Source organism: Schistocerca gregaria, chromosome 10 (assembly GCF_023897955.1).
Source record: "Schistocerca gregaria isolate iqSchGreg1 chromosome 10, iqSchGreg1.2, whole genome shotgun sequence".
In the NCBI taxonomy this organism is placed as follows: domain Eukaryota; kingdom Metazoa; phylum Arthropoda; class Insecta; order Orthoptera; family Acrididae; genus Schistocerca; species Schistocerca gregaria.
In genome coordinates, this window is record NC_064929.1 from 142,738,477 (window position 1) to 142,764,019 (window position 25,543).

The window sequence follows — 25,543 nt, forward strand, 5'->3', positions numbered from 1 at the left end:
TTATCTGAGATCCTTTGTGGTTTCATCACCAAAACGTCAACACAAACCGGTAATCATGGCAGAACAATGGGAAAGAATCCACTGCCTGGGCCCCAGTCAGTAAGACTGGGTAATAGACCTGATCATCGGATTCCAGGGGATCATGCATGTTATGAAGTGAAGAATCGGAGCTTCTCAAAAACCCTCAAGACAAAGAGTATAATTTACATGGGAATACTCAACACAAATACACTACTGAAGCCAGGTGAATTGAAACAATTAACAAACGCCATGGATAAATTCTACATCAAAATTATGGCAATACAGGAAACGCAATTCGCAGATGAGAACCACTTTTATCTGGAAAATTACAGAATATATTAGACGAAACCAGCCATAAACATTCCAGAAAGTAGCCTCAAACTCTTCTGAACTGGGTTTGTAGTACGTAAATCGGTACTGGACTCTGTAACAGATTTCACCTCAAAATCAGAAACAATTGCAACAGGCACGGTACGATCAGGAAACAAAGCCTATACACTAATTAGTGCACATGCCCCCACAAATTATTATAAGAAGAAGAACTCAGAGATGATAGTGCAATTCTGGGAATATCTGGAAGAAACTACCAGCAAAATTCCGAAGAATCACGTAAAAGTGTTACTAGGGGATTTCAATGCCCAGTTAGCCAAGTAAAGGAAATTCCGAGGCACGGCAGGGAAATACACGGCCCACAAGAGAACAAACAAAAATGGAGAGAACTTGATAAATTTATGCAGGAATTTTGAGCTGAAAATCATGTCAACGCAATTCCAGAAACCACACAGAAAACTAGTAACTTAGAATTGCCCCACCAATGCTCTAGGAGCATTCCGGATAGACCACGTAGCAATATCCATGAAAAACGCTGGTGAAACAGTGAACGTAAGAACTGAAAAAGGAGTTTTTCAGTCTGATCATCATCGTCTCCAAATCAAAGCAAAATGTATACCCAACAGACAAATCAAGAAAATTACTCAGGCTGTCCCATTTTTGGCGTTTCTCGAAGACATTTCGACCTACCATCTCTTTTCCACTATTCGTTGCGTTTTGACTTCGGTGTTTACTGTATGTAATGTTGCCAACGGTCAATCTGTGTTTTCCATTCTACTTTTGTTTGTTTCTTTCTTCGTTGTGTGTGTGGTATTTAATTAATACACTCCTGGAAATGGAAAAAAGAACACATTGACACCGGTGTGTCAGACCCACCATACTTGCTCCGGACACTGCGAGAGGGCTGTACAAGCAATGATCACACGCACGGCACAGCGGACACACCAGGAACCGCGGTGTTGGCCGTCGAATGGCGCTAGCTGCGCAGCATTTGTGCACCACCGCCGTCAGTGTCAGCCAGTTTGCCGTGGCATACGGAGCTCTTTAACACTGGTAGCATGCCGCGACAGCGTGGACGTGAACCGTATGTGCAGTTGACGGACTTTGAGCGAGGGCGTATAGTGGGCTTGCGGGAGGCCGGGTGGACGTACCGCCGAATTGCTCAACACGTGGGGTGTGAGGTCTCCACAGTACATCGATGTTGTCGCCAGTGGTCGGCGGAAGGTGCACGTGCCCATCGACCTGGGAGCGGACCGCAGCGACGCACGGATGCACGCCAAGACCGTAGGATCGTACGCAGTGCCGTAGGGGACCGCACCGCCACTTCCCAGCAAATTAGGGACACTGTTGCTCCTGGGGTATCGGCGAGGACCATTCGCAACCGTCTCCATGAAGCTGGGCTACGGTCCCGCACACCGTTAGGCCGTCTTCCGCTCACGCCCCAACATCGTGCAGCCCGCCTCCAGTGGTGTCACGACAGGCGTGAATGGAGGGACGAATGGAGACGTGTCGTCTTCAGCGATGAGAGTCGCTTCTGCCTTGGTGCCAATGATGGTCGTATGCGTGTTTGGCACCGTGCAGGTGAGCGCCACAATCAGGACTGCATACGACCGAGGCACACAGGGCCAACACCCGGCATCATGCTGTGGGGAGCAATCTCCTACACTGGCCGTACACCTCTGGTGATAGTCGAGGGGACACTGAATAGTGCACGGTACATCCAAACCGTCATCGAACCCATCGTTCTACCATTCCTAGACCGGCAAGGGAACTTTCTGTTCCAACAGGACAATGCACGTCGGCGTGTATCCCATGCCACCCAACGTGCTCTAGAAGGTGTAAGTCAACTAACCTGGCCAACAAGATCTCCGGATCTGTCCCCCATTGAGCATGTTTGGGACTGGATGAAGCGTCGTCTCACGCGGTCTGCACGTCCAGCACGAACGCTGGTCCAAATGAGGCGCCAGGTGGAAATGGCATGGCAAGCCGTTCCACAGGACTACATCCAGCATCTCTACCATCGTCTCCATGGGACAATAGCAGCATGCATTGCTGCGAAAGGTGGATATACACTGTACTAGTACCGACATTGTGCATGCTCTGTTGCCTGTGTCTATGTGCCTGTGGTTATGTCAGTGTGATCATGTGATGTATCTGACCCCAGGAATGTGTCAATAAAGTTTCCCCTTCCTGGGACAATGAATTCACGGTGTTCTTATTTCAATTTCCAGGAGTGTATTTCATTATTTACTGGTTATGTGCAATATATTCACCAGTTACATAGAAAATGCAGTCTTTGATAAAGTAATCACAAATATATGATGCAAAATCCTTTATTGGTAAAGATTTCTGGATGATATAATCTGTATGGTAGGTGAACCAATAGAGGCAATAAATGAACTTCGTCCAGACATAAATAGACATAAATATTATACATAAAAATATCCAACTCAACGCAGAAAAAGAAATGCAAATACGAACAGACTTCTTGGACATAACAATACAGAGAGATGACTATAACCACAGACTTGTTATTTACCGAAAGCAAACAGCAATAGACACGTTATACATGCCACATCAAATAACCCAGGAAACTATGAACTAGGAGAGAGTGCTGGAAGGAAACGCCTCCGAATTTTCTGTGTGCAAAGACTTAAGGCTTTGTAAATACTGCCAAACGTTGTTAGCATTCTATATCTTTATCCTCCATGTCTACTTATTTCTTTCTCGACATTGTCATCTTGGCGCCTAACTCATTCCTCCGAATGACAGACCAGTTTGTTGATATCGTCACTGTAGAATGTTAGACTTTGTTGACGGAACCACTGCCTCAAATCTGGTTGCACCGCTTCATCACTATCGTGAAGTCTTCGTAGGTGTTCTGCCATTTTAATTGTATACTGTACAATTTTCTACTGGAGAGAACGGTTTCTCTAATAAGTTACATTCAAACCATCTCTATTCGTACAGGTAATGTAGTGTGCTCTCTTTTATACAAACAAAATCACTTGAAAATGCCTTAAAAAGGAGAAACTAGTCATGTGATGATAAAATAAATACGAAAAAATGGAAAATGTCGCCTTATGCTAATTTTGTCTGGTGCAATGAGATTGCTGAAGAATTTGGGAATTATGATACTGAACTCTATCTAGTAGTGGTGTAGTGTTTGCAACAGAGACGTTATATATTTTAGACTATCGCCGAAGTTGCTGAAGGTGTCCGTTGGGAGTGTCAAGTACACAGACGCTAAGAAGATCCAAGCGGCGGCCATTTCCGTGCACCCTCTGTTCAACGCGGCCACGATGGAAAACGACATAGCAGTCATCAAGGTGAGTCACACTTTCTGTAGGCGGAATGTTATCAGGCTGTGACGTACTTCACGAAAAACGAGACGGGTAAAATATTGTTCTCGTTAGTCATGATTTCACTGCATAAACTTTCCAATTTTTGACACTTTTATTGAGATTTGTGTCATTTTATTTGGGATGATACCGATAGCAAATACATATGAGACACGGTATCGTAAGACCACTATCTGGTTTGAGTACAATCTCAAGAATACCATGTGTATAAAAATTTCCTCGTTGTTCAGACAGCGTGAAATCGGCGTTAGGACTCAAGCTTTGTAAAGTTATGACCACCTTATTCGTCAGGAGATGATTGTCCGCTGGGAGTGAAGTTTGCTTCAATTGTAGTGACTGATTGGTTGGATGAAGTGTTGGAAGCGACGTCACCGACCCGTTCACAAGCTTGAAGGCCACTATAAAGGGAACACAGGCTTCATTCACGGCAGAGTGTCATCTCCTGACGTAGGAGATGGAGGTAATCTTCTAAAGTTCGAGTGTTAATGCCGGTATGACGTTGTCTAAATACCGATGACATTTTGTATAAGAATGGCACATTTATATCAGCACTTCACTTGCACTTGCCACTGTGGTAGTTCCACCTAGCGGTTCCATCCTGTACACCAGAGCAGAAACTGCGGTCGCATTGCACTCCAAAGGGGTCCGATCGTTTTCACTGAGGTTAGTGGCCCACAATGTCTTTAGAGTAGGGTTGAAGAGTACAGGAGGTGTCAACAGTGTGAAGATTGTCATGAACGTTGTCCTGTCGCTTACCGCATAGTGAAATGTTGTTTTCGATTGTCAAATTTGTGGACATCAACCCCCCAAGGAAAAGAGTAGTAAGCCGTAGTCGGCTCGCGCCATTGCAATTTTCCCATTTGGACATTTTGTCACCATCGAATGGCATATTGTTCAGTTACTATTTGAAGGAGTTGCCCACTTGCCTCCGTCAGTGGCTGCAGCAGCAGCTTTTTTCGATACTAGTGCTGCCGTAACTTCTTTGGTGTGGCAGTTATACACTCCTGGAAATGGAAAAAAGAACACATTGACACCGGTGTGTCAGACCCACCATACTTGCTCCGGACACTGCGAGAGGGCTGTACAAGCAATGATCACACGCACGGCACAGCGGACACACCAGGAACCGCGGTGTTGGCCGTCGAATGGCGCTAGCTGCGCAGCATTTGTGCACCGCCGCCGTCAGTGTCAGCCAGTTTGCCGTGGCATACGGAGCTACATCGCAGTCTTTAACACTGGTAGCATGCCGCGACAGCGTGGACGTGAACCGTATGTGCAGTTGACGGACTTTGAGCAAGGGCGTATAGTGGGCATGCGGGAGGCCGGGTGGACGTTCCGCCGAATTGCTCAACACGTGGGGCGTGAGGTCTCCACAGTACATCCATGTTGTCGCCAGTGGTCGGCGGAAGGCGCACGTGCCCGTCGACCTGGGACCGGACCGCAGCGACGCACGGATGCACGCCAAGACCGTAGGATCGTACGCAGTGCCGTAGGGGACCGCACCGCCACTTCCCAGCAAATTAGGGACACTGTTGCTCCTGGGGTATCGGCGAGGACCATTCGCAACCGTCTCCATGAAGCTGGGCTACGGTCCCGCACACCGTTAGGCCGTCTTCCGCTCACGCCCCAACATCGTGCAGCCCGCCTCCAGTGGTGTCGCGACAGGCGTGAATGGAGGGACGAATGGAGACGTGTCGTCTTCAGCGATGAGAGTCGCTTCTGCCTTGGTGCCAATGATGGTCGTATGCGTGTTTGGCGCCGTGCAGGTGAGCGCCACAATCAGGACTGCATACGACCGAGGCACACAGGGCCAACACGCGGCATCATGGTGTGGGGAGCGATCTCCTACACTGGCCGTACACCTCTGGTGATCGTCGAGGGGACACTGAATAGTGCACGGTACATCCAAACCGTCATCGAACCCATCGTTCTACCATTCCTAGACCGGCAAGGGAACTTGCTGTTCCAACAGGATAATGCACGTCGGCATGTATCCCGTGCCACCCAAAGTGCTCTAGAAGGTGTAAGTCAACTAACCTGGCCAACAAGATCTCCGGATCTGTCCCCCATTGAGCATGTTTGGGACTGGATGAAGCGTCGTCTCACGCGGTCTGCACGTCCAGCACGAACGCTGGTCTAACTGAGGCGCCAGGTGGAAGTGGCATGGCAAGCCGTTCCACAGGACTACATCCAGCATCTCTAAGATCGTCTCCATGGGAGAATAGTAGCCTGCATTGCTGCGAAAGGTGGATATACACTGTACTAGTGCCGACATTGTGCATGCTCTGTTGCCTGTGTCTATGTGCCTGTGGTTCTGTCAGTGTGATCGTGTGATGTATCTGACCCCAGGAATGTGTCAATAAAGTTACCCCTTCCTGGGACAATGAATTCACGGTGTTCTTATTTCAATTTCCAGGAGTGTATTTCCGTGTGATGGTGTGAGTGATGTGTGGGCGGAGCAGCGAGGAAGTCTCTGCAGTATGTAATCAGGCCGGGACCGCTGGCGGCGTGCACTCGCGGTAGTAGCTATGTGGCACTAGCTGCAAGAACTGCTAAGTTCGTCGCCCACCGCACATGCATACTGGAGTTGAGTAATCAATGGACCTGTCATGAAAGCTCAACCGTTGTGACATTTCGCCGTTGATTGCCAGTTGTTGCATCGTGGGCTGTGCCTACAAGCAGCAACGTGATAGTTTGTTGGAGTCGGCAAAATTTTGCAGCCATTTCCTTTTATAGTGTTTAACTTCTGAAATGATTGTCATTTGTTAGTGAAGTGCACCAGCGGTATCTTCTGCCTTGTGGCCGTTAACGTTCCGGTTACCTGCCCTGGTCGCTAGCGTAATTTTTCGGCAGTGTGTTTTCCTCATTGCTGTCTGGCACGGCGTGTACAGGGTGGTCCAAAAGTCCGCAAACACCCTCATAAAATTCAAATGGAGTGGGAAGCAAGGAAACAGAGTCCATACACAAGAGGAACGGGAAGGGGGAAACTTTTGGGCTATGCCACCAACATGGCGGCCATCTTGAAAGCCGCCATCTTGGATTCAACTCCAAAATTTCAAATGGGAATGTGGTCATGTGACACATCAAACAGATAGAGAATTTCACCAGAAAAACAATGCCGTTGTTCTTTTAAACATAGCTTTATGCATTCTCGGGCTATAGCAGCAGTCGGACGCTCGGCAGCGTGAGTATTACGTAATGAGAAGTCATAAAATGGAGTCTGAAACGGTGCAAAGTGACTATCCTATGCCTGATATGTTACATGTGTTTAAATGTTAGGTATCATTTACTCATGCTAACGTTTTAATCATTGTTTCCTTATTTATAGGTTACAAAATGTCCTTAACACATGAGGAACGCATTGAAATGATCTTGACATCAGGAGAAAATATCACACGGGTCGTTGCTTTCAACAGTCGTCACCCAACCAGACAGCCCATCACTCGAAGGGCAGTTGCCAAGCTTTTGGCCAAATTCCGTGAAACAGGTTCCGTCGCAGATAAGCCTAAGGCTGGAAGACCAAAATCCACCACTGATGAAGCAACAACAGTGAGCGTGTTGGCATCACTTAGCAAGAGTCCGCAACGGAGTACTCGTCGCCTGTCAGAAGAATGTGGGGTTAGCCGTACCTCCATACTGCGAATTTTATCGCAGCACAAATGGCACTCGTACGAAATTCAGCTGCTCCAACACCTGTACGAGAATGACCCAGACCGTCGGGTACAGTTCGCAGAATGGGTGACACAACTGCTGCAGATAAACCCACGTTTCCCCTATCAGGTGCTGTTCAGTGATGAAGCCAATTACTTTATCAATGGTGAGGTGAACAAGCAGAATCACAGATACTGGTCCGACACAAATCCGCACTAGATTGATGCTTCCAAAAACTGTCGACTCACAAAAAGTGATGGTCTGGTGTGGTGTGTGGGGTGCCAAAGTCGTTGGACTTCTTTTTATTGATGGTACGTTAACAGCCAACGGTTATCTGAGGTTATTGGATGAAGAAGTGTTTCCCTGGTTGTTAACGGAGGACGAGACATTTCCGGAATTCTTCCAACATGATTGAGCCGCACCACATTACGGGCACAATATGCGAGCATACTTAGATGTGCATTTCCCTCAAAAGTGGATTGGTCGTAGGGGTGCTGTGGTGTGGCCACCACGTTCCCCAGATTTGACTCCTTTGGATTTTTATCTTTGGGGTCATGTGAAAGCACTGGTTTATTCTGTGAAAATACGGGATTTGCATCATCTAAAGCAGCGCATTGTTGATGCGTGGGGTCAAATCAGCCAGATGTGTTGGTCAAAGTTCATCAGAACTGGGTTCTGAGGATAGCATTAACAATCCAACATAATGGACAACACATCGAGCCATTCCTATGACTGTTGGTGGTCTCTCGGGACTGTGTAACATCGGCGTAATGTCTCTTCGGCACATAACACACATGTTGCCGAGCGTCCCACCGCTGCCACATGTAACTGGTTATAACCCGAGAATGAATAAAGCTATGCTTAAAATAACAACGGAATTGTTTTTCTGGTGAAATTCTCTATCTGTTTGATATGTTACATGACCACATTCCCATTTGAATTTTTGGTGTTGAATCCAAGATGGCGGCTTTCAAGATGGCCGTCATGTTGGTGGCATAGCCCATAAAGTTTCCCCCTTCCCGTTCCTCGTGTGTAGGGACTCTGTTTCCTTATTTGCTACTCCATTTGAAGTTTATGAGGGTGTTTCCGGACTTTTGGACCACCCTGTAGTTCGACAGCTTGGTATTCTCTTTTTCTCTTTTGTATGTTTATTCTGCCTTGACTGTGTTTGTACGCCAATTATTAAGACATAGTGCTGCTGCGATACTCGTCTTCACTAACACTTTTGGTTGTCGTGCTGTTGGTCAGGTGGAAGGAAACTGATTAGGCAGTTGGTTTGTTCATCAGCCGTCCATACATCGTGTTGTAACCCACTTGTTTACTTTGGCTGCCTGCCTTACCTAAACTGTGGTTAGAGTTTCCTACCCAGGCTGACTCTTGGAGCCCTTCTGAGCGCCACCGTTTGTTGTTCGTCATTGTAATTTTATTTGGTCGCAGGTAGTGTGTTAGGCCTTTAGCTGTGTATCAATATTGTCTGTTTTATGTTTAGTATATGGCCTTCAGCCGGACTTCATAACAACTTTAAGATTAGTCCTTTAGCTGTGTTTCATTTAAAATTCTTGTTGCTCTGTATTTAGGCCTTCAGCCGTGTTTGTTTGAGAATCTGTGGCTTTAATATGTAAATCCTTAATCTCTTTAATTATCTTGAATGCCTGAAATGTCTTCAGCTGTGCTCTGTAAATGTTTATCTTGAGGTTGTCTTTAATTATTCTTGATTAATTGCTTGGGCCTTCAGCCGACAAGATACTTCAAGTTTTCTTAAGGTCTTTTTCTGTTGTACTGTGTAAAGGCTTATCTGTAAAGTCTGTCTGTCATTATGTAAAGAAAATTTTGCAAATTGGCCTTTCAGCCTAAGAATTAACCTGAATTTTCCTTAAGATGGCCTTTAGCCGGAATTTGTAAATGCTTGGCTTTTAACGAATTTTCTTAGTAGATTTGAAATATTGTTTCGTCCTTTAGCCCAGAAGATAATGTAAGTTCACTTATGTAAGGCCTTCAACCTATACTCTAAATCCTGGTGATTTACAAGCAATCACTTGAACTTAATCCTGGGAAGTTACTTGGGCCGTCACCCGTGAATTGATCTTTGTTGTTTTAAAAAGTAAACTGAGCATTGGTTTGAGGAATAAAGTTGTGTGTGTTCTCGTATAACTAACAGTAATTGACCTTGGCCGGTTTCCACAACCTGATCCACTCTGTCCTGCGAAATCAGCTTTCAGGTAGTTGCACTGATTCACCTTATCGCACCCTCTAACGCCTTTTGCTGTAGATTCTTAGTAGTGGTGCACCTGAATTTTCCTCGGCCATTTATAAGGAAACCGCGTGATTTAACCGCTGGGTGTGATGGTCCATCACAGAGAAGGGGAGAAATGCGGATAAGAGAGTGGTGTGGGGGGGGGGGGGGGGGGGAGGGGGTTATGGGAGTCCAACGACCTTCCCATTGTATGACAAGTCTCAGAGCACCACGCTTTTGTACCATTACAGAGGACGTTTGTAGGGAACTTTGCGTCAAATTTCAAATTTATGCATCGCAATGGAAGATAGTTATGGTGTTTCGAAAAAGTGTCCCATTAATTCATCACAAAATAGAGACAAAATCCTTATTGCAGAATCAGGATAGACGAACTGACCTAGTCCCACTAGGTTGTCACATGCGAAGGTGATCTTCACAAATCGCGTAACCTACACTCAATAGCACAGATGTACAACAGGGAGATGTCCCTCAATAGAACGAGAATTACGGCTTTAATCGGGAACGATCACAACGGAACCTAAATCTTAATAGATAACACAGTCCTCGATAAAGTACCAATATTAAAATGTCTTGAGTTCTGTGCAACACAGAATCACAAACTTCTTCACGAAGTTCGTAGGACTAAGAAGTAGGATCTTCAAACCATCTCTTATTCAGCGGCACAACAAAATGAAACCATACAACATACCTTTTGAATTGCAGCAGAACTTGGACACTACTGAGAGATGACGAGCGGAGATTAATTAGCAGCGAGATGCAGTTTTTGGTAAGTACAGCTGGCTACACACTATGGGACAGGGAAAGGCCAGGTGACATACTTAAGGATCTGAAGGCAAAATCAGTACTGGAGCCCACAATGCAGACGTAAAAGAACACAGTACAAAGTTACTGAACATCTTGGAAAGACCATGTACTGGGTGGTTCTAATTAAAGGTTGAGTGTGGACTGCAATTATCGTATGACAGCGAAACTTGGTAGATATCCCAATGCGTTAATGCAGAACCGGTCAAAGCTAGAAAACTTTAGTTCATGTTTTGGCCACCAACGGCAAATTTGGCACTGTACAGCTTCTCGTCGACTCTCCACTGCTCATAACGAACAAATTGTGTAAGGGGAAGTTAACAATAAACTCAACATAATAACCGTCTCATTTGTTTGACCTTTCCTGCCCACGTCCCAGAAATGGTTCAAATGGTTCTGAGCACTATGGGACTTAACTTCTAAGGTCATCCGTCCCCTATAACTTAGAACTACTTAAACCTAACTAACCTAAGGACATCACACACATTCATGCCTGGGATCCATGCGGGATTCGAACCTGCGACCGTAGCGGTCGCGTGGTTCCAGACTGTAGCGCCTAGAACCGCTAGGCCAACGCGGAAGCGGGTCCACGTCCCGTTCCAAATCCATTAATACGGAAAAATTTCTATACATCTTTCTTACATTCACTGCGCCAGATTTGCACCTGGTAGCCTAACCTCGAACTAATTTTTTTTTTCCAGTGTAAATTAGTTACACATTGACGCCTTTGAATATCTATCAACTTTCGCTGCTATACGATAGTTTCAGCGCACAGTGGACCTCTTTGAGTAGCAGCACTTTAATTGAAACCACCCAGTACTTGGATGGAGACTGGCCAATTCCCCAGTAACACTTGAAACACCAACCCTGAGCCCGAAGAAACTAGGGAGACAGTCTGAGGTCTAACAGCAGATACGATCAAGGAACAGTTTCTGTGGGTGGTCAAGATGAGTTTCCTCCAACTGCCTTGCCCCAGTGGTAACAGCGGGCCCTGTCAGATGGCCGAAGTTAAGCGCCGTCGAGCTTGGCTAGCACTTGGGTCGGTGACCGTCCGGTCTGCCGAGCGCTGTTGGCAAGCACGGTGGAGTCAGCCCTTGTGTGGCTAATTGAGGAGCTACTTGACTGAGAAGTATCGGCTCCGGTCTCGATAAGGTACAACGTCCGAGAGAGCGCAGTATCCGCATACGGCGATGCCTAAGGGCTGAGGATGACACGGCGGTCGGTCGGTACCTTTGTGTCTTCAAGGCCCATTCGCACGGCGTTCGCTTTTCTTTTTTATCTAAAATCATCAACAGTAGTTGAGAAATAAAAAGAGAAACTGGGTGAGGGATTTGATGTTTTATCCCCCTGCAAATTCCCTTGTTGCAGTTGAAGCAGCTCATCCCAGTGGGGGAGGAGGTGATGGTGCATCCGCTGCCGCTGGCACACAGGAGTCCCGCCCCCGGCACGTCGTGCAACGTCAGCGGCTGGGGCGTCACCACCTTCGTAAGTGACCACTGCTGACACTTGTCAGCCTAACGTCTAGAACAGCCCCAGGGAAGTGTGGTAGGTCCGCTGTTGTTTTCTATCTACATAAATGACCTTTTGGATGGGGTGGATAGCAATGTGCGGCTGTTTGCTGATGATGCTGTGGTGTACGGGAAGGTGTCGTCGTTGAGTCACTGTAGGAGGATACAAGATGACTTGGACAGGATTTGTGATTGGTGTACATCTAGGAGGATACAAGATGACTTGCACAGGATTTGTGATTGGTGTACATCTACATCTACTTGACTACTCTGCAATTCACACTGAAGTGCTTGGCAGATGGTTCATCGAACCACAATCATACTATCTCTCTACCATTCCACTCCTGAACAGCGCGCGAGAAAAACGAACACCTAAACCTTTCTGTTCGAGCTCTTATTTCTCTTATTTTATTTTGATAATCATTCCTACCTATGTAGGTTGGGCTCAACAAAAAATTTTCGCATTCGGAAGAGAAAGTTGGTGAATGAAATTTCGTAAATAGATCTTTGCTTTAATGACTTCCATCCCAACTCGCGTATCATATCTGCCACACTCTCTCCCCTATTGCGTGATAATAAAAAACGAGCTGCCCTTTTTTTGCTCCCTTTCGATGTCCTCGTCAATCCCACCTGGTAAGGATCCCACACCGCGCAGCAATATTCTAACAGAGGACGAACGAGTGTAGCGTAAGCTGTCTCTTTAGTGGACTTGTTGCATCTTCTAAGTGTCCTGCCAATGAAACGCAACCTTTGGCTCGCCTTCCCCACAATAGTATCTATGTGGTCTTTCCAGCTGAAGTTGTTCGTAATTTTAACACCCAGGTACTTAGTTGAATTGACAGCCTTGAGAATTGTACTATTTATCGAGTAATCGAATTCCAACAGATTTCTTTTGGAACTCATGTGAATCACCTCACACTTTTCGTTATTTAGAGTCAACTGCCACCTGCCACACCACACAGCAATCTTTTCTAAATCGCTTTGCAACTGATACTGGTCTTTGGATGACTTTACTAGACGGTAAATTACAGCATCATGTGCGAACAACCTAAGAGAACTGCTCAGATTGCCACCCAGGTCATTTATATAGATCAGGAACAGCACAGGTCCCAGGACGCTTCCCTGGGGAACACCTGATATCACTTCAGTTTTACTCGATGATTTGCCGTCTATTACTAAAGAATGGCAGCTAACTCTAAATACAGATAAATGTAAATTAATGCAGATGAATAGGAAAAAGAATCCTGTTATGTTTGAATACTCCATTGGTAGTGTAGCGCTTGACACAGTCACGTCGATTAAATATTTGGGCGTAACATTGCAGAGCGATATGAAGTGGGACAAGCATGTAATGGCAGTTGTGGGGTAGGTGGATAGTCGTCTTCGGTTCATTGGTCGAATTTTGGGAAGATGTGGTTCATCTGTAAAGGAGATCGCTTATAAAACACTAATACGACCTATTCTTGAGTACTGTTCGAGCGTTTGAGATCGCTATCAGGTCGGATTGAGGGAGGACACAGAAGTAATTCAGAGGCGGGCTGCTAGATTTGTTACTGGTAGGTTTGATCACCACGCGATCGTTACGGAAATGCTTCAGGAACACGGGTGGGAGTCTCTAGAGGAAAGGAGGCTTTCTTTTCGTGAATCGCTACTGAGGAAATTTAGAGAACCAGCATTTGAGGCTGACTGCAGTACAATTTTACTGCTGTTTCTCGCTGAAAGACCACAAAGATAAGATAACAGAGATTAGGGCTGGTACAGAGGCATATAGGCAGTCATTTTTCCCTCGTTCTGTTTCGGAGTGGACTAGTTTTGGTACGAGGTACCCTCCGCCACGCACCGTATGGTGGATTGCGGAGTATGTATGTAGATGCAGATGTAGATTTAGACCTGTGAGCTACCCTTTCTGCAGTAAAGGAACTCAATTGGCTAAAAATGGTTCAAATGGCTCTGAGGACTATCGGACTTAACATATGTGGTCATCAGTCCCCTAGAACGTAGAACTACTTAAACCTAACTAACCTAAGGACATCCCACACATCAATGCCCGAGGCGAGATTCGAACCTGCGACCTTAGCGGTCGCGCGGTTCCAGACTGAAGTGCCTATAACCACACGGCCACACCGGCCGGTGGAGCCACAGTCATTGTAAACTTTTTGAATGATGCTGTCGCCCTTGTAGGTGGGGGTACACATGTTTTATTAGAACTTCAATAAGTTTTATAACATGCGCTCTACAAAGGTTGTATGTAGGAGGGTTGTTTCAAAAGTAAGGTTCCCAACTCTGTACCATTGCCGCGCATGGTGCAATGCGAAACTCGGCAACACCATCGTGTTCGCCGGATCCCCCACCACAACCAGCGTGGCTCTGCAACGGTGAGAATTGCCCTGACAGCCATAAGCGATGGAGCTCGTCGTCGCTGTCACCACCAGGTGTGAAATTGGTGCGATCATCCGATTTTTGCACGCAAGGAAGTTACCACTTGTAGAAATTCATGGGCAATTGAGTGAAGTGTATGGTGAAACGTGTGTAAGAATTCAACACGTCCGTGTAGGGAGTTTGCCAACGGCTGTACGGACGTCCACGACGAACAACAAAGCGGGAGGACGTCGATCTCCGACGAAGTTGTGCCGAAAGTTGAGCAAATCTTGCTCTAAGAATCACCATCCGGCAAGTGGCTGGTCAAATTCCTGCGGCTTCTGAAGCTTCAATTGACAGGATATTGAATGAAGCCCTAGGCTACTGTACTTTTCCGTGACTGGCAGTACCCAAGGTCGATTGACAACAAGGGATCGTACTGTACCAACGTCTCTATGCCGGTACTGCAGAGTATCCTGTTGCGCAAAGTACTTTGGCCATCAGTCGACCACCACACCTTTAATTAGATAGCAGAACGCTATCTAATTGCAGAAGATTCCAGTTGGAGAGGAACCTCTGATGACCGCAAAAATCTAGCCCGCGCCGCAATCACACTGGCAATGAACTAATCAGACCCGAAATCAGCCTTAGTGCAATTAATATTGCAGCCAACTCAAATTCTGACCATGCAAACACCCTGCCTACACACGACGCCGAAATCGTACCAAGCCACGATAGATCTACGGATAATCACTTAACAATATCCACACACCAATGACTACTGAAGCTAAGCAGTAGCGATTACATGAGCCTATTTAATGAACCACTCTCGGTGTCTAAGATACTGATCTCGTCAAAGCAACAAATTACTTAATTTCAGTACCTGATCATCTTGCGTGATGATAAATGCGACATCCAACTAGCAATTGTTATCTTCCACAACGCAGTAAGTACTCTCTGACATAAACTCGGATCTATTTTATTACCTGTATCTTGAACTGACTATTCTACACTCCTGGAAATTGAAATACGAACACCGTGAATTCATTGTCCCAGGAAGGGGAAACTTTATTGACACATTCCTGGGGTCAGATACATCACATGATCACACTGACAGAACCACAGGCACATAGACACAGGCAACACAGCATGCACAATGTCGGCACTAGTACAGTGTATATCCACCTTTCGCAGCAATGCAGGCTGCTATTCTCCCATGGAGACGATCGTAGAGATGCTAGATGTAGTCCTGTGGAACGGCTTTCCATGCCATTTCCACCTGGCGCCTCAGTTGGACCAGCGTTCGTGCTGGACGTGCAGACCGCGTGAGACGACGCTTCATCCAGTCCCAAACATGCTCAATGGGGGACAGATCCGGAGATCTTGCTGGCCAGGGTAGTTGACTTACACCTTCTAGAGCACGTTGGGTGGCACGGGAAACATGCGGACGTGCATTGTCCTGTTGGAACAGCAAGTTCCCTTGCCGGTCTAGGAATGGTAGAACGATGGCTTCGATGAAGGTTTGGATGTACCGTGCACTATTCAGTGTCCCCTCGACGATCACCAGAGGTGTACGGCCAGTGTAGGAGATCGCTCCCCACACCATGATGCCGGGTGTTGGCCCTGTGTGCCTCGGTCGTATGCAGTCCTGATTGTGGCGCTCACGTGCACGGCGCCAAACACGCATACGACCATCATTGGCACCAAGGCAGAAGCGACTCTCATCGCTGAAGACGACACGTCTCCATTCGTCCCTCCATTCACGCCTGTCGCGACACCACTGGAGGCGGACTGCACGATGTTGGGGCGTGAGCGGAAGACGGCCTAACGGTGTGCGGAACCGTAGCCCAGCTTCATGGAGACGGTTGCGAATGGTCCTCGCCGATACCCCAGGAGCAACAGTGTCCCTAATTTGCTGGGAAGCGGCGGTGCGGTCCCCTACGGCACTGCTTAGGATCCTACGGTCTTGGCGTGCATCCGTGCGTCGCTGCGGTCCGGTCCCAGGTCGACGGGCACGTGCACCTTCCGCCGACCACTGGCGACAACATGGATGTACTGTGGAGACCTCACGCCCCACGTGTTGAGAAATTCGGCGGTACGTCCACCCGGCCTCCCGCATGCCCACTATACGCCCTCGCTCAAAGTCCGTCAACTGCACATACGGTTCACGTCCACGCTGTCGCGGCATGCTACCAGTGTTAAAGACTGCCATGGATCTCCGTATGCCACGGCAAACTCGCTGACACTGACGGCGGCGGTGCACAAATGCTGCACAGCTAGCGCCATTCGATGGCCAACACCGCGGTTCCTGGTGTGTCCGCTGTGCCGTGCGTGTGATCATTGCCTGTACAGCCCTCTCGCAGTGTCTGGAGCAAGTATGGTGGGTCTGACACACCGGTGTCAATGTGTTCCTTTTTCCATTTCCAGGAGTGTATTTTTCCAACTCGACGCTGCGATAATATATGTGATGAGGCTTCGCAAGCGTCACAGAATAACCAACCTTTGTAGGAAGCAAAATCTTTGTCCTTTCCGTAAATAATTCAGTTATTTCAATTATTCATTATTTAGGAAGCTTTTTCCCTTAATTGAAATCTTTTCTTTAATATTGAGAAGATCTACTTTCAGTAGATTATTTATAACTTCATTCTTTCAAGAACCTTTTACCAAGCATATTTAAAAACACCACATTATACGTGATATCGACTCCACTGTATCACTATCTCTGAATTACACTCTTTAATACTTCCGAAAATGTTATAGATATATTCACACTAGATACCAATTAAATAGACTAGAAGGTTTCCTTTAACCCCAATAAAATTGGATTTTTTCCCTTCTAGATATCTCAATACTCGTTGGTTAGCACCAGTGAACGAGTGCCAGCAAATATATTCATTCCCCACAATAAGGAAACAAGTAATAAAAAAATCAAACAAAAATCCTAAATGTCACCGCCACTTTTCAACTAACCTTTTGTTACAATTTAAAAGCAAATTTTGACCTCTTCGTCCGAAGCTCGTGGTCGTGCGGTAGCGTTCTCGCTTCCCGCGCCCGGGTTCCCGGGTTCGATTCTCGGAGGTGTCAGGGATTTTCTCTGCCTCGTGATGACTGGGTGTTGTGTGATGTCCTTAGGTTTGTTAAGTTTAAGTAGTTCTACGTTCTAGGTGACTGATGACCATAGATGTTATGTCCCATAGTGCTGAGAGCCATTTGAACCATTTTTTTTACCTTTTCAGGCGTTGACCACACGCGATCCGCTAAGTTCCCTAACATTTAAATCGGCCACTTGTCACATTGATCAATCAAGTTTTGGTTTAGCTACGAGTAGCTCGTTAAATGGTTCCTTCAATTTACTATCACTTGTCTACTCAGTGATACCTGCACACCATCACCGTAAAGTGAAACAGTTCGTCGTTCTATGGGTCAATTCGCTGTCTGCCTCAAGGTAGTGTTCTTGAAAATACAACTACCAACACGTGTTCGAGGCTTTCCCTTCTCGATACACACACGCACAATACCCAAACCACCTCAATAAAAACGACAAGCAACCCAATTACCTCTGGGCGCGTCGCGACCACTCAACATACAATGCAGACGAGATGTCGGTCACACCGATTCCACAAAACTCAGCACCTAATAAATCAATTTCTCAATTAAATCAGGCTCGCGCGGGAGGCACCCCAGCAAATATTACGAACGAAACTGTTCCCACAACTATAATCGACAAAATTCCGTGCACTCTCCCAAGACTTAGGTGTCAACTGAGTAGCCTCACTACACAACGCAGTGAAACGCTGTAAGACCAGACCTGATATACACCACTACCATCACTCGGTCGGTGAGAGGTCTATCCGGGAACTAACTGGCCCTTTTCGTTGTACAATAGGAACCATTTGAAACGAACAAACACGCAACGCCACGCCTACTTTTAACAATTAATGTAATAATGATCGATGCTGTCGATTCTTCGCAATACATCTACATCTACATTTATACTCCGCAAGCCACCCAACGGTGTGTGGCGGAGGGCACTTTAGGTGCCACTGTCATTACCTCTCTTTCCTGTTCCAGTCTCCTTCGCGGGAAGAACGACTGTCTGAAAGCCTCCGTGCGCGCTCTAATCTCTCTAATTTTACATTCGTTAGCGACCGGTTGCTGCGCGTTTCTCAGGCGGCATCTCTGGACGCAGCGGGGGCGATACGGTGTATTGCTGCAGTCGCGCATGCTCACCATCTGCTATTCCGCAGACGCTCTCGTATCATCTAGAACACAATTTGATTTTGGTTTTACCACATCATACACGTATATTATGGTGACCACCGGGTGTTATCATTGATTTATCACGCAGGACGCTCAGCAGCAGTAAGGGCGAACGCACCCCGTGCGTTTTGACACAGCACAATATACCACAAGGTGTGCGAGCGCTGGGTGCCCACGTGCTTTCAGAAGTCCAGAAACAGCAGCGCGTCAACTGTGCTCGGAAGTTCTGAAGTGAATGCGACGAGAATAAGGGACTCTTCCGTGATTCCATTGTTAAGGGGGTTGAATCGTGGTGCCGTTACGTTACTCATCAAACAAAACAACAATCGCGCCAATGGAAACGCACCGCGTCGCCACTACCAAAGAAGTTTAAGCGTGGCATCGGTGTTTTGGGACCGGCGTGGTGTACTGCTTGAGCTGTGGCGCTAATTACTGGCGCGTCCGTATCTTGGATGTCCATTATCGATCCTTCGATGTTTCTTATCTTTGCTTGCCTTGTTCTCCGCAGTCGCGCGGCGAGTGGCAGCAGACGTTTGCTCGGGCTACCTGCTGAGACGCTGCGAGGTACGAAGTGGGAAGCAACCACGTATACAGGGTGCTACAAAGAGGTACGGTCAAACTTTCAGGAAACATTCCTCACACACAAATAAAGTAAATGTGTTATGTGAACATGTGTCCGGAAACGCTTACATTCCATGTTAGAGCTCATTTTGTTACTTCTCTTCAAATCACATTAATCATGGAATGGAAACAAACAGCAACAGGACGTACCAGCGTGACTTCAGACACTTTGTTACAGGAAATGTTCACAATGTGCTCCGTTAGAGAGGATACATGCATCCACCCTCCGTCGCAAGGAATCCCTGATGCGCTAATGCTGCCCTGGAGAATGGCGTATTGTATCACAGCCGTCCACAATACGAGCACGAACAGTCTCTACATTTGGCACCGGCGTTGCGTAGACAAGAGCTTTCAAATGCCCCCATAAATGAAAGTCAAGAGGGTTGAGATCAGGAGAGCGTGGAGGCCATGGAATTGGTCCGCCTCTACCAATCCAGCGGTCACCGAATCTGTAGTTGAGAAGCGTACGAACACTTCGACTGAAATGTACAGGAGCCCCATCTTGCATGAACCACATGTTGTGTCGTAGTTGTAAAGGCATATGTTCTAGCAGCACAGGTAGAGTATCCCCTATGAAATTATGATAACGTGCTCCATTGAGCGTGGGTGAAAGAAACTAAAATGAGCTCTAACATGGAAATTAAGCGTTTCCGGACACATGTCCACATAACATCTTTTCTTTATTTGTGTGTGAGGAATGTTTCCTGAAAGTTTGGCCGTACCGTTTTGTAACACCCTGTATGTGGAGTTGGTTGTACGCGGTCTGCCGGTCAGGATGGAGGATATGTGTTGGCTGCCTGCCTGCCTGTCTGTTCTCAGCTTGGGTTGCTGCCTGCTGTATCGTACACGAGCCATACCGGACGTCCAGCCGAAGCAGCCTTGTGTTTCTTTTAAAGAGAAGGTGCAAATCTATAAGCCTTTTGGTAATCAATTTTGGAGGCCTCTTAAATGTGGCCTTAGCGTTTACACTGCCTTTGGAGAGAGCTAATTCTTTTAAACTTAAATAGTTGGGGTTCCCTGTCCTTTATAATCTTTTGGGGGTTTCATTTGAATTTTCTCTTTGGGGTGCCTTCCTTGTGCTTGGTTAAATGTTTGCTTGTATAGCGGGAAGTGACTCCTGGTTAAAACTCGGAGAAGGCTTTTGATGTTACTTCCGCCTCGAGCATTCGTCTTTTCAATTAAGTGTTGTCATCCCTTCGAGCGACCGGGTGTCACTCCTCGTTAATTAATGCTGGTTTATGTGTACTTAATTTTGAATTGGCCATTTGAATTAACATTTTGGAGCGCAGTATAGCACTAAGTCAACCTCATTGTATACCACCTTGTGCCCCTGTCTAGTACCTTAACTTTCAGTGGTACGAGTTAGCTCCACTACCGGTTTTACTGATGTGCTCCTTTCAAGATCATGTCTTTTATAAGTTTTCCCCATGTGTGTCTGGGAACACAGATATGAGCTTTGGCGTGACTTCAGTGCTAGTCAAAATCTTCATTTTGGCTTGGCTTCCACTGAAGAGTTTGAGTGGAGCGTAGTGTGTTCGATTTGTTATTCATTTAATTACTGTAAGTTTGTTAATTTGATGGGGAGCAAGACATTTAAAGATTGCTGGTATTAACTCCCCTAGTTGCTGGGTGTTGCTAATTCGTTCCAAATGGCCTACTACTTATTTAATGGCAAGGCTGTTGATTAGTTGGTTACTGTGAGTACAAACTCACGCTCTTTATTTGTTGCCGAACTCGTTAAAGTGTCTGTGTCGTGATTCAATCACTACCTACGTGTTTGAGCTAAATTGATATAGACCTTACACTGCTTCCTCAAAATTTGTTGCCACCAGAAACCCTCAAGAGAACTAAGTTTTGTCACTGCTTATGTTAACCTTTACTGGGAGCAATGTTTCATGTAGTTAAATTTTGTCTTAAAATGTGTATTTCTCTGATGTAATCAGAGTGATAAAAGAAAAAAAGCAAAGGGGCCTGGTCTTTCCTATTGTGCCCGGTTTGTAACACGTATCACTACTCGTTGATTTTACGCATAGAGGGACCAGTATAAACCCGACAGTTTATTGCGAGACCTTGAAAAAGCTCAGACGGGCAATCCAAAACCGTCGTAGGGGAAAACTCAGCAAAGGCGAAAGGCTGCACCACGACAGTGGCCGCCCACATGTGTCGCAACAAACGAAGGAGTTAATCGACAAATTTGGCTGGGATGTCATTGACCACCCCCCTTAAAGGCCCGATTTGGCACCCAGCGATTTCCATCTGTTCCCGAAATTGAAGGAGCACCTAGGTGGTCTATGGTGCCTGACGGACGAGAAGTTGCATGAAGTAGTTTCCAAATTTCTCAACGGGTTGGCAGTGGACGTCTTTGAGGTGGGAATGCATGAGAATGCAAAAGTGGATTACTCGACAGAAAAAATGCATAGAAAAAAATGAAGACTATGTGTAAAAAATAGCTTAAAGATCAATGTTTCCAATGGTGTACTCATTTTTCGAATCAAAAATTCCTTGTGTCTAAAAAAATATGTGAACATTATTTTTGAAACAACCCTCGTATATTCGTCATATAGTATTCATCTCAGTACAATAACCATATGATTTTTAGTTTACACCAAGCCACCTTTCGGTACCCAATTTTTCAGACCACCCCCACCCCCTGAATCCCCTCTTCTTCTTTGCCACCCGTCCTACTGCCACCCCAATCCAGACTGAATAATGCCTCATGTTCTGTTAGCTCCACATCTCCATCCATGTTCCTCCCCCATTCCACCATTTCGTTGGGTTGTGCTTCTCTTGATTGACTGTACTGGTGTGAGGGACTTCTGGGATCATTTGCGTACTGTTGTTGCAACTTTTAAAGATACATATTACCACTCGCCTGTATAGTGCACCCTGGTTTACGTAATTAACTGTATTACAAGGTAGAAAGTCCATGGTTTGTTTGTTTTTTTGTTTATCACATGCTCTGTTATACAAATTCCATGTTTGTTAGCCGGCCGCTGTGGCCGAGCGATTCTGGGCGACTCAGTCTGGAACGGCGCTGCTGCTACGGTCACAGGTTCGAATCCTGCCTCGGACATGGATATGTGTGATGTCCTTAGGCTTGTTAGATTTACGTCGTTCTAAGTCTAGGGTACTGATGACCTCAGATGTTAAGACCCATAGAGCTTAGAGCCATTTGAACCATCTTGTACGTATTGTATATTACTTGTATCTCCCTATAGCTTACCCCTAATTTTTCTCAGAATTCCGGGGAAATGTTGCGCCACTTTACATTGTCGAAAGCTTTCCGGGTCGACAAATCATATGAACGTGTCTTGATTTTTCTTTACTCTTGCGTACATTATCACACGCAACGTCGGAATTGTCTCGCTCGTGCCTTTACTTTTTCTACAGCCAAACTGATCCTCATCTAGCATCTTTGAATATGCATCTCAATTATACCTCTTAATCAGTAGATTACAGAAGCGATTTGAACCAGTAATAACATGAAAAACAGAAAATGAAATTTTTGTTGCCTCTGGAAATTATTAGACAGTGTGCTACTGGGACCGGGTGTATAAATAGTGTGTACGTACAATAAGTCGTAGTTTGCTATCGTTGCTGATGATGCAATTTTTAATGGCGTCCAGTGCAATCTGGCGCTCAAATTGGCGCTACAAAAGGAGGCAGTAACTCGCTCATTGTCTAGCACCAGAGAAGGTGAAAAGCGAAATTGGAAATTTGTAGTCGTATGGGACCAACCTAGCACGCCCGATTGGCCGTGCGGTCCAATGCAACGGCGGATTTATGTTGAGGTCCGGTGAACCGGCCAGTCTGTGGATGGCTTTTAGGCGGTTTCCCATCTGCCTCGGCGAATGCAGGCTGGTTCCCCTTATTCCGCCTCAGCTAGACCATTATGGCGATTGCTGCGCAAATAAGTTCTCCACGTACGGGTACAGCACCATTACTCTCTCACGCAAACATAGTGGTTACACTCGTCTGGTGGGAGACGTTCCCTGGGGGGTCTACCGGGGGCCGAACCGCACAATATACCTGGGTTCGGTGTGGGGCGGCGGAGGGGTGAAGTGGACTGCGGTAGTCGTCGTGGGGTTGTGGACCACTGCGGCTGCGGCGGGGACGGAGCCTCTCCGTCGTTTCTAGGTCCCCGGTTAACATAACATAACATAACATAACATGGCACCAAACTGCTGAGGTCATCGGTCCCTAACCTTACGCACTACTTTTTTTAAATCTCATTTTGTTCGCTTTTGTTCGTTGCATCTGTTCGAGGCGGACGTCGTAAAACAACCGTTTTTTTTAAGTTCGTTAGTGATCGATTAACTCAGTTTTTTTTATTACCGAGAGCACGTAGCCCTCTGACCGAACACGCTGAGCTACCGTGCCGGCAACTTAAGGAGGGGGGGGGGGGGGGGGGGGTAGGACTTCAAACGGGCCGACATGGAGCACTAGAGGCACCACAGGACATTTTATTTTCCACTGTCTATACTTTTACAAATAAATTCATAAAACTTTGTCAGGATGACCAGGAAGGATTCAGGATTCACACTCGTTGCAGCGGAAGTTAAGAAACATAACCAAATAATGTGAAATTTCATCATTCTTTCACTTACTATTGGCTATATTTGTTGCTATAGGTACACTTTTCTCCAGAAATAAGAGAGACTGTTCGATGAATTTTGCACAGCATACAAACCATACTTACTATTTAATTTATGAAAAAAATGAATGAGCTGTTGCGTTTGAATGGGGAAGACAGAATGACTGAGCTGAACATCTTGAAACAACTAGCCAGAGCTAACGGATATCACCAAAACGTTGTCAATAAACTAATACGACAGGAACAGCGCGCGAGTCCAAGGGAGAATACCGAAAATAATATTACGAGAGTCACAATACCATATTTCGGTGATATTTCGCAAAAAGTGGCTAACATTTCCAAACCTTTTAAAGTTGATACCGCTTTTCAGACCAATAATACGCTGCGGTTTAAACTAAGAAATAATTTACAGCAGGAAACCGATAAATATGAGAGAGCTGGGGTCTATAAACTTCAGTGTAACACGTGCAAGGCAAGCTATGTAGGCCAAACTGGTAGGTCCTTTAAAGTACGTTACAAAAAACATAATGATGCTTTCCGGCTTAATAATTTCGAAAAGTCAGCTGTAGCCACGCATATTTGGGAAACGGGACACCCCATGTTGGGAATAGATCAGGATCTCGTTATTCTACATGGACAGAATAAAGGCAAAAAGCTGGATCTACTAGAACAGCTGGAAATTACGACACATGGCGTGGATAATCAGAACACACTGAATGAACAGCTAACTGGTGATACAAATAACTTTTTCAAACATTTCACTGGTTTCTTTTAGTACCTAACATTTTTAGCAATTGGCATGATACTATCATTTCATGAGGTCCTTGGAACATGTATACGTTATATGTTTGTATAGAGTCCGCAGCTCGTGGTCGTGCGGTCGCGTTATCGCTTCCCGCGCCCGCGTTCCCGGGTTCGATTCCCGGCGGGGTCAGGGATTTTCTCTGCCTCGTGATGACTGGGCGTTGTGTGATGTCCTTAGGTTAGTTAGGTTTGAGTAGTGCTAAGTTCTAGGGGACTGATGACCATAGATGGTAAGTCCCATAGTGCTCAAAGCCATTTGAACGATTTGATTTTGTTTGTATAGACATCTCTGTTACTTCCTTGTTTACTTGCGCGTGAGCTCACTCGCGTTTCAGTGTCCTGTTTTGACTACGTGGTGTGTGGTATCAACGAAGACGCACGGCGCGGTTCACAGCGATAGAATAGAGAGAGCCATGTGGTTAGATGTTGAACACCATACGCGACACCACTTTAGAGTTTTTTTGTATTTTGACGACTTTGCGGAGATGCACCTTGGAAGACACGGCCGCAATAAGGGAAGTAGCCACGATGTTTTAATTTTATCATCAATTGCCTGGTCCATGTTCCATTTTAGCGAGTATTAACAACTTAATTTACTTTTCATTATTCTGATGATGGAAGCTTGACTTCCGAAACGCGCCAATCTTAGTGTTTTACACAAGTGGTTGAGCCGATATATTTTTTAGCACTGACATTCACAACTACGACCTCTCATCCAGTAGGAATAACTTCGAGGCGACCAGAGCGGCGTCGTTTATAAGGTTTTTTTTTCTCTCTTGTTGACAGAAGGGTGTGAAGCCAAAGGAGACGCTGCGCTACGTGGAGGTGCCCGTGGTGGGGGCGGTAGACTGCCGGCGCCAGCTGCCGGGACTGCTGGGAGAAGGCATGCTGTGTGCCGGAGGCCAGGGCGGCCGGGACGCGTGCAGCGTGAGTACAGCCCTCTCAACTCCAGACACAGCCTGCGGCCTGCCGCCGTAAT

At 46.3% G+C, this 25,543-nt stretch overlaps 1 protein-coding gene across 1 annotated transcript; it reads left to right on the forward strand.

Annotated features, from left to right (window-relative positions):
• The first annotated feature begins 3,653 nt into the window (after positions 1–3,653).
• LOC126293214 (anionic trypsin-like) lies at positions 3,654–25,542 on the forward strand. Its single transcript, XM_049986337.1, has 3 exons — positions 3,654–3,680; positions 11,788–11,904; positions 25,351–25,542. Exons 1-3 carry the CDS (start codon positions 3,654–3,656, stop codon positions 25,540–25,542), a joined length of 336 nt encoding a protein of 111 aa, XP_049842294.1.
• Position 25,543: the final 1 nt, after the last annotated feature.

What these genes read in the sequence shown, in the direction of transcription:
- LOC126293214 (XM_049986337.1), top strand. Translation starts at nt 3,654, where the DNA reads ATGGAAAACGACATAGCAGTCATCAAG. An exon ending in ACGACATAGCAGTCATCAAG is followed by an intron (nt 3,681 to 11,787) that starts GTGAGTCACACT and finishes CCCTTGTTGCAG; the next exon opens with TTGAAGCAGCTCATCCCAGT. An exon ending in GCTGGGGCGTCACCACCTTC is followed by an intron (nt 11,905 to 25,350) that starts GTAAGTGACCAC and finishes TCTTGTTGACAG; the next exon opens with AAGGGTGTGAAGCCAAAGGA.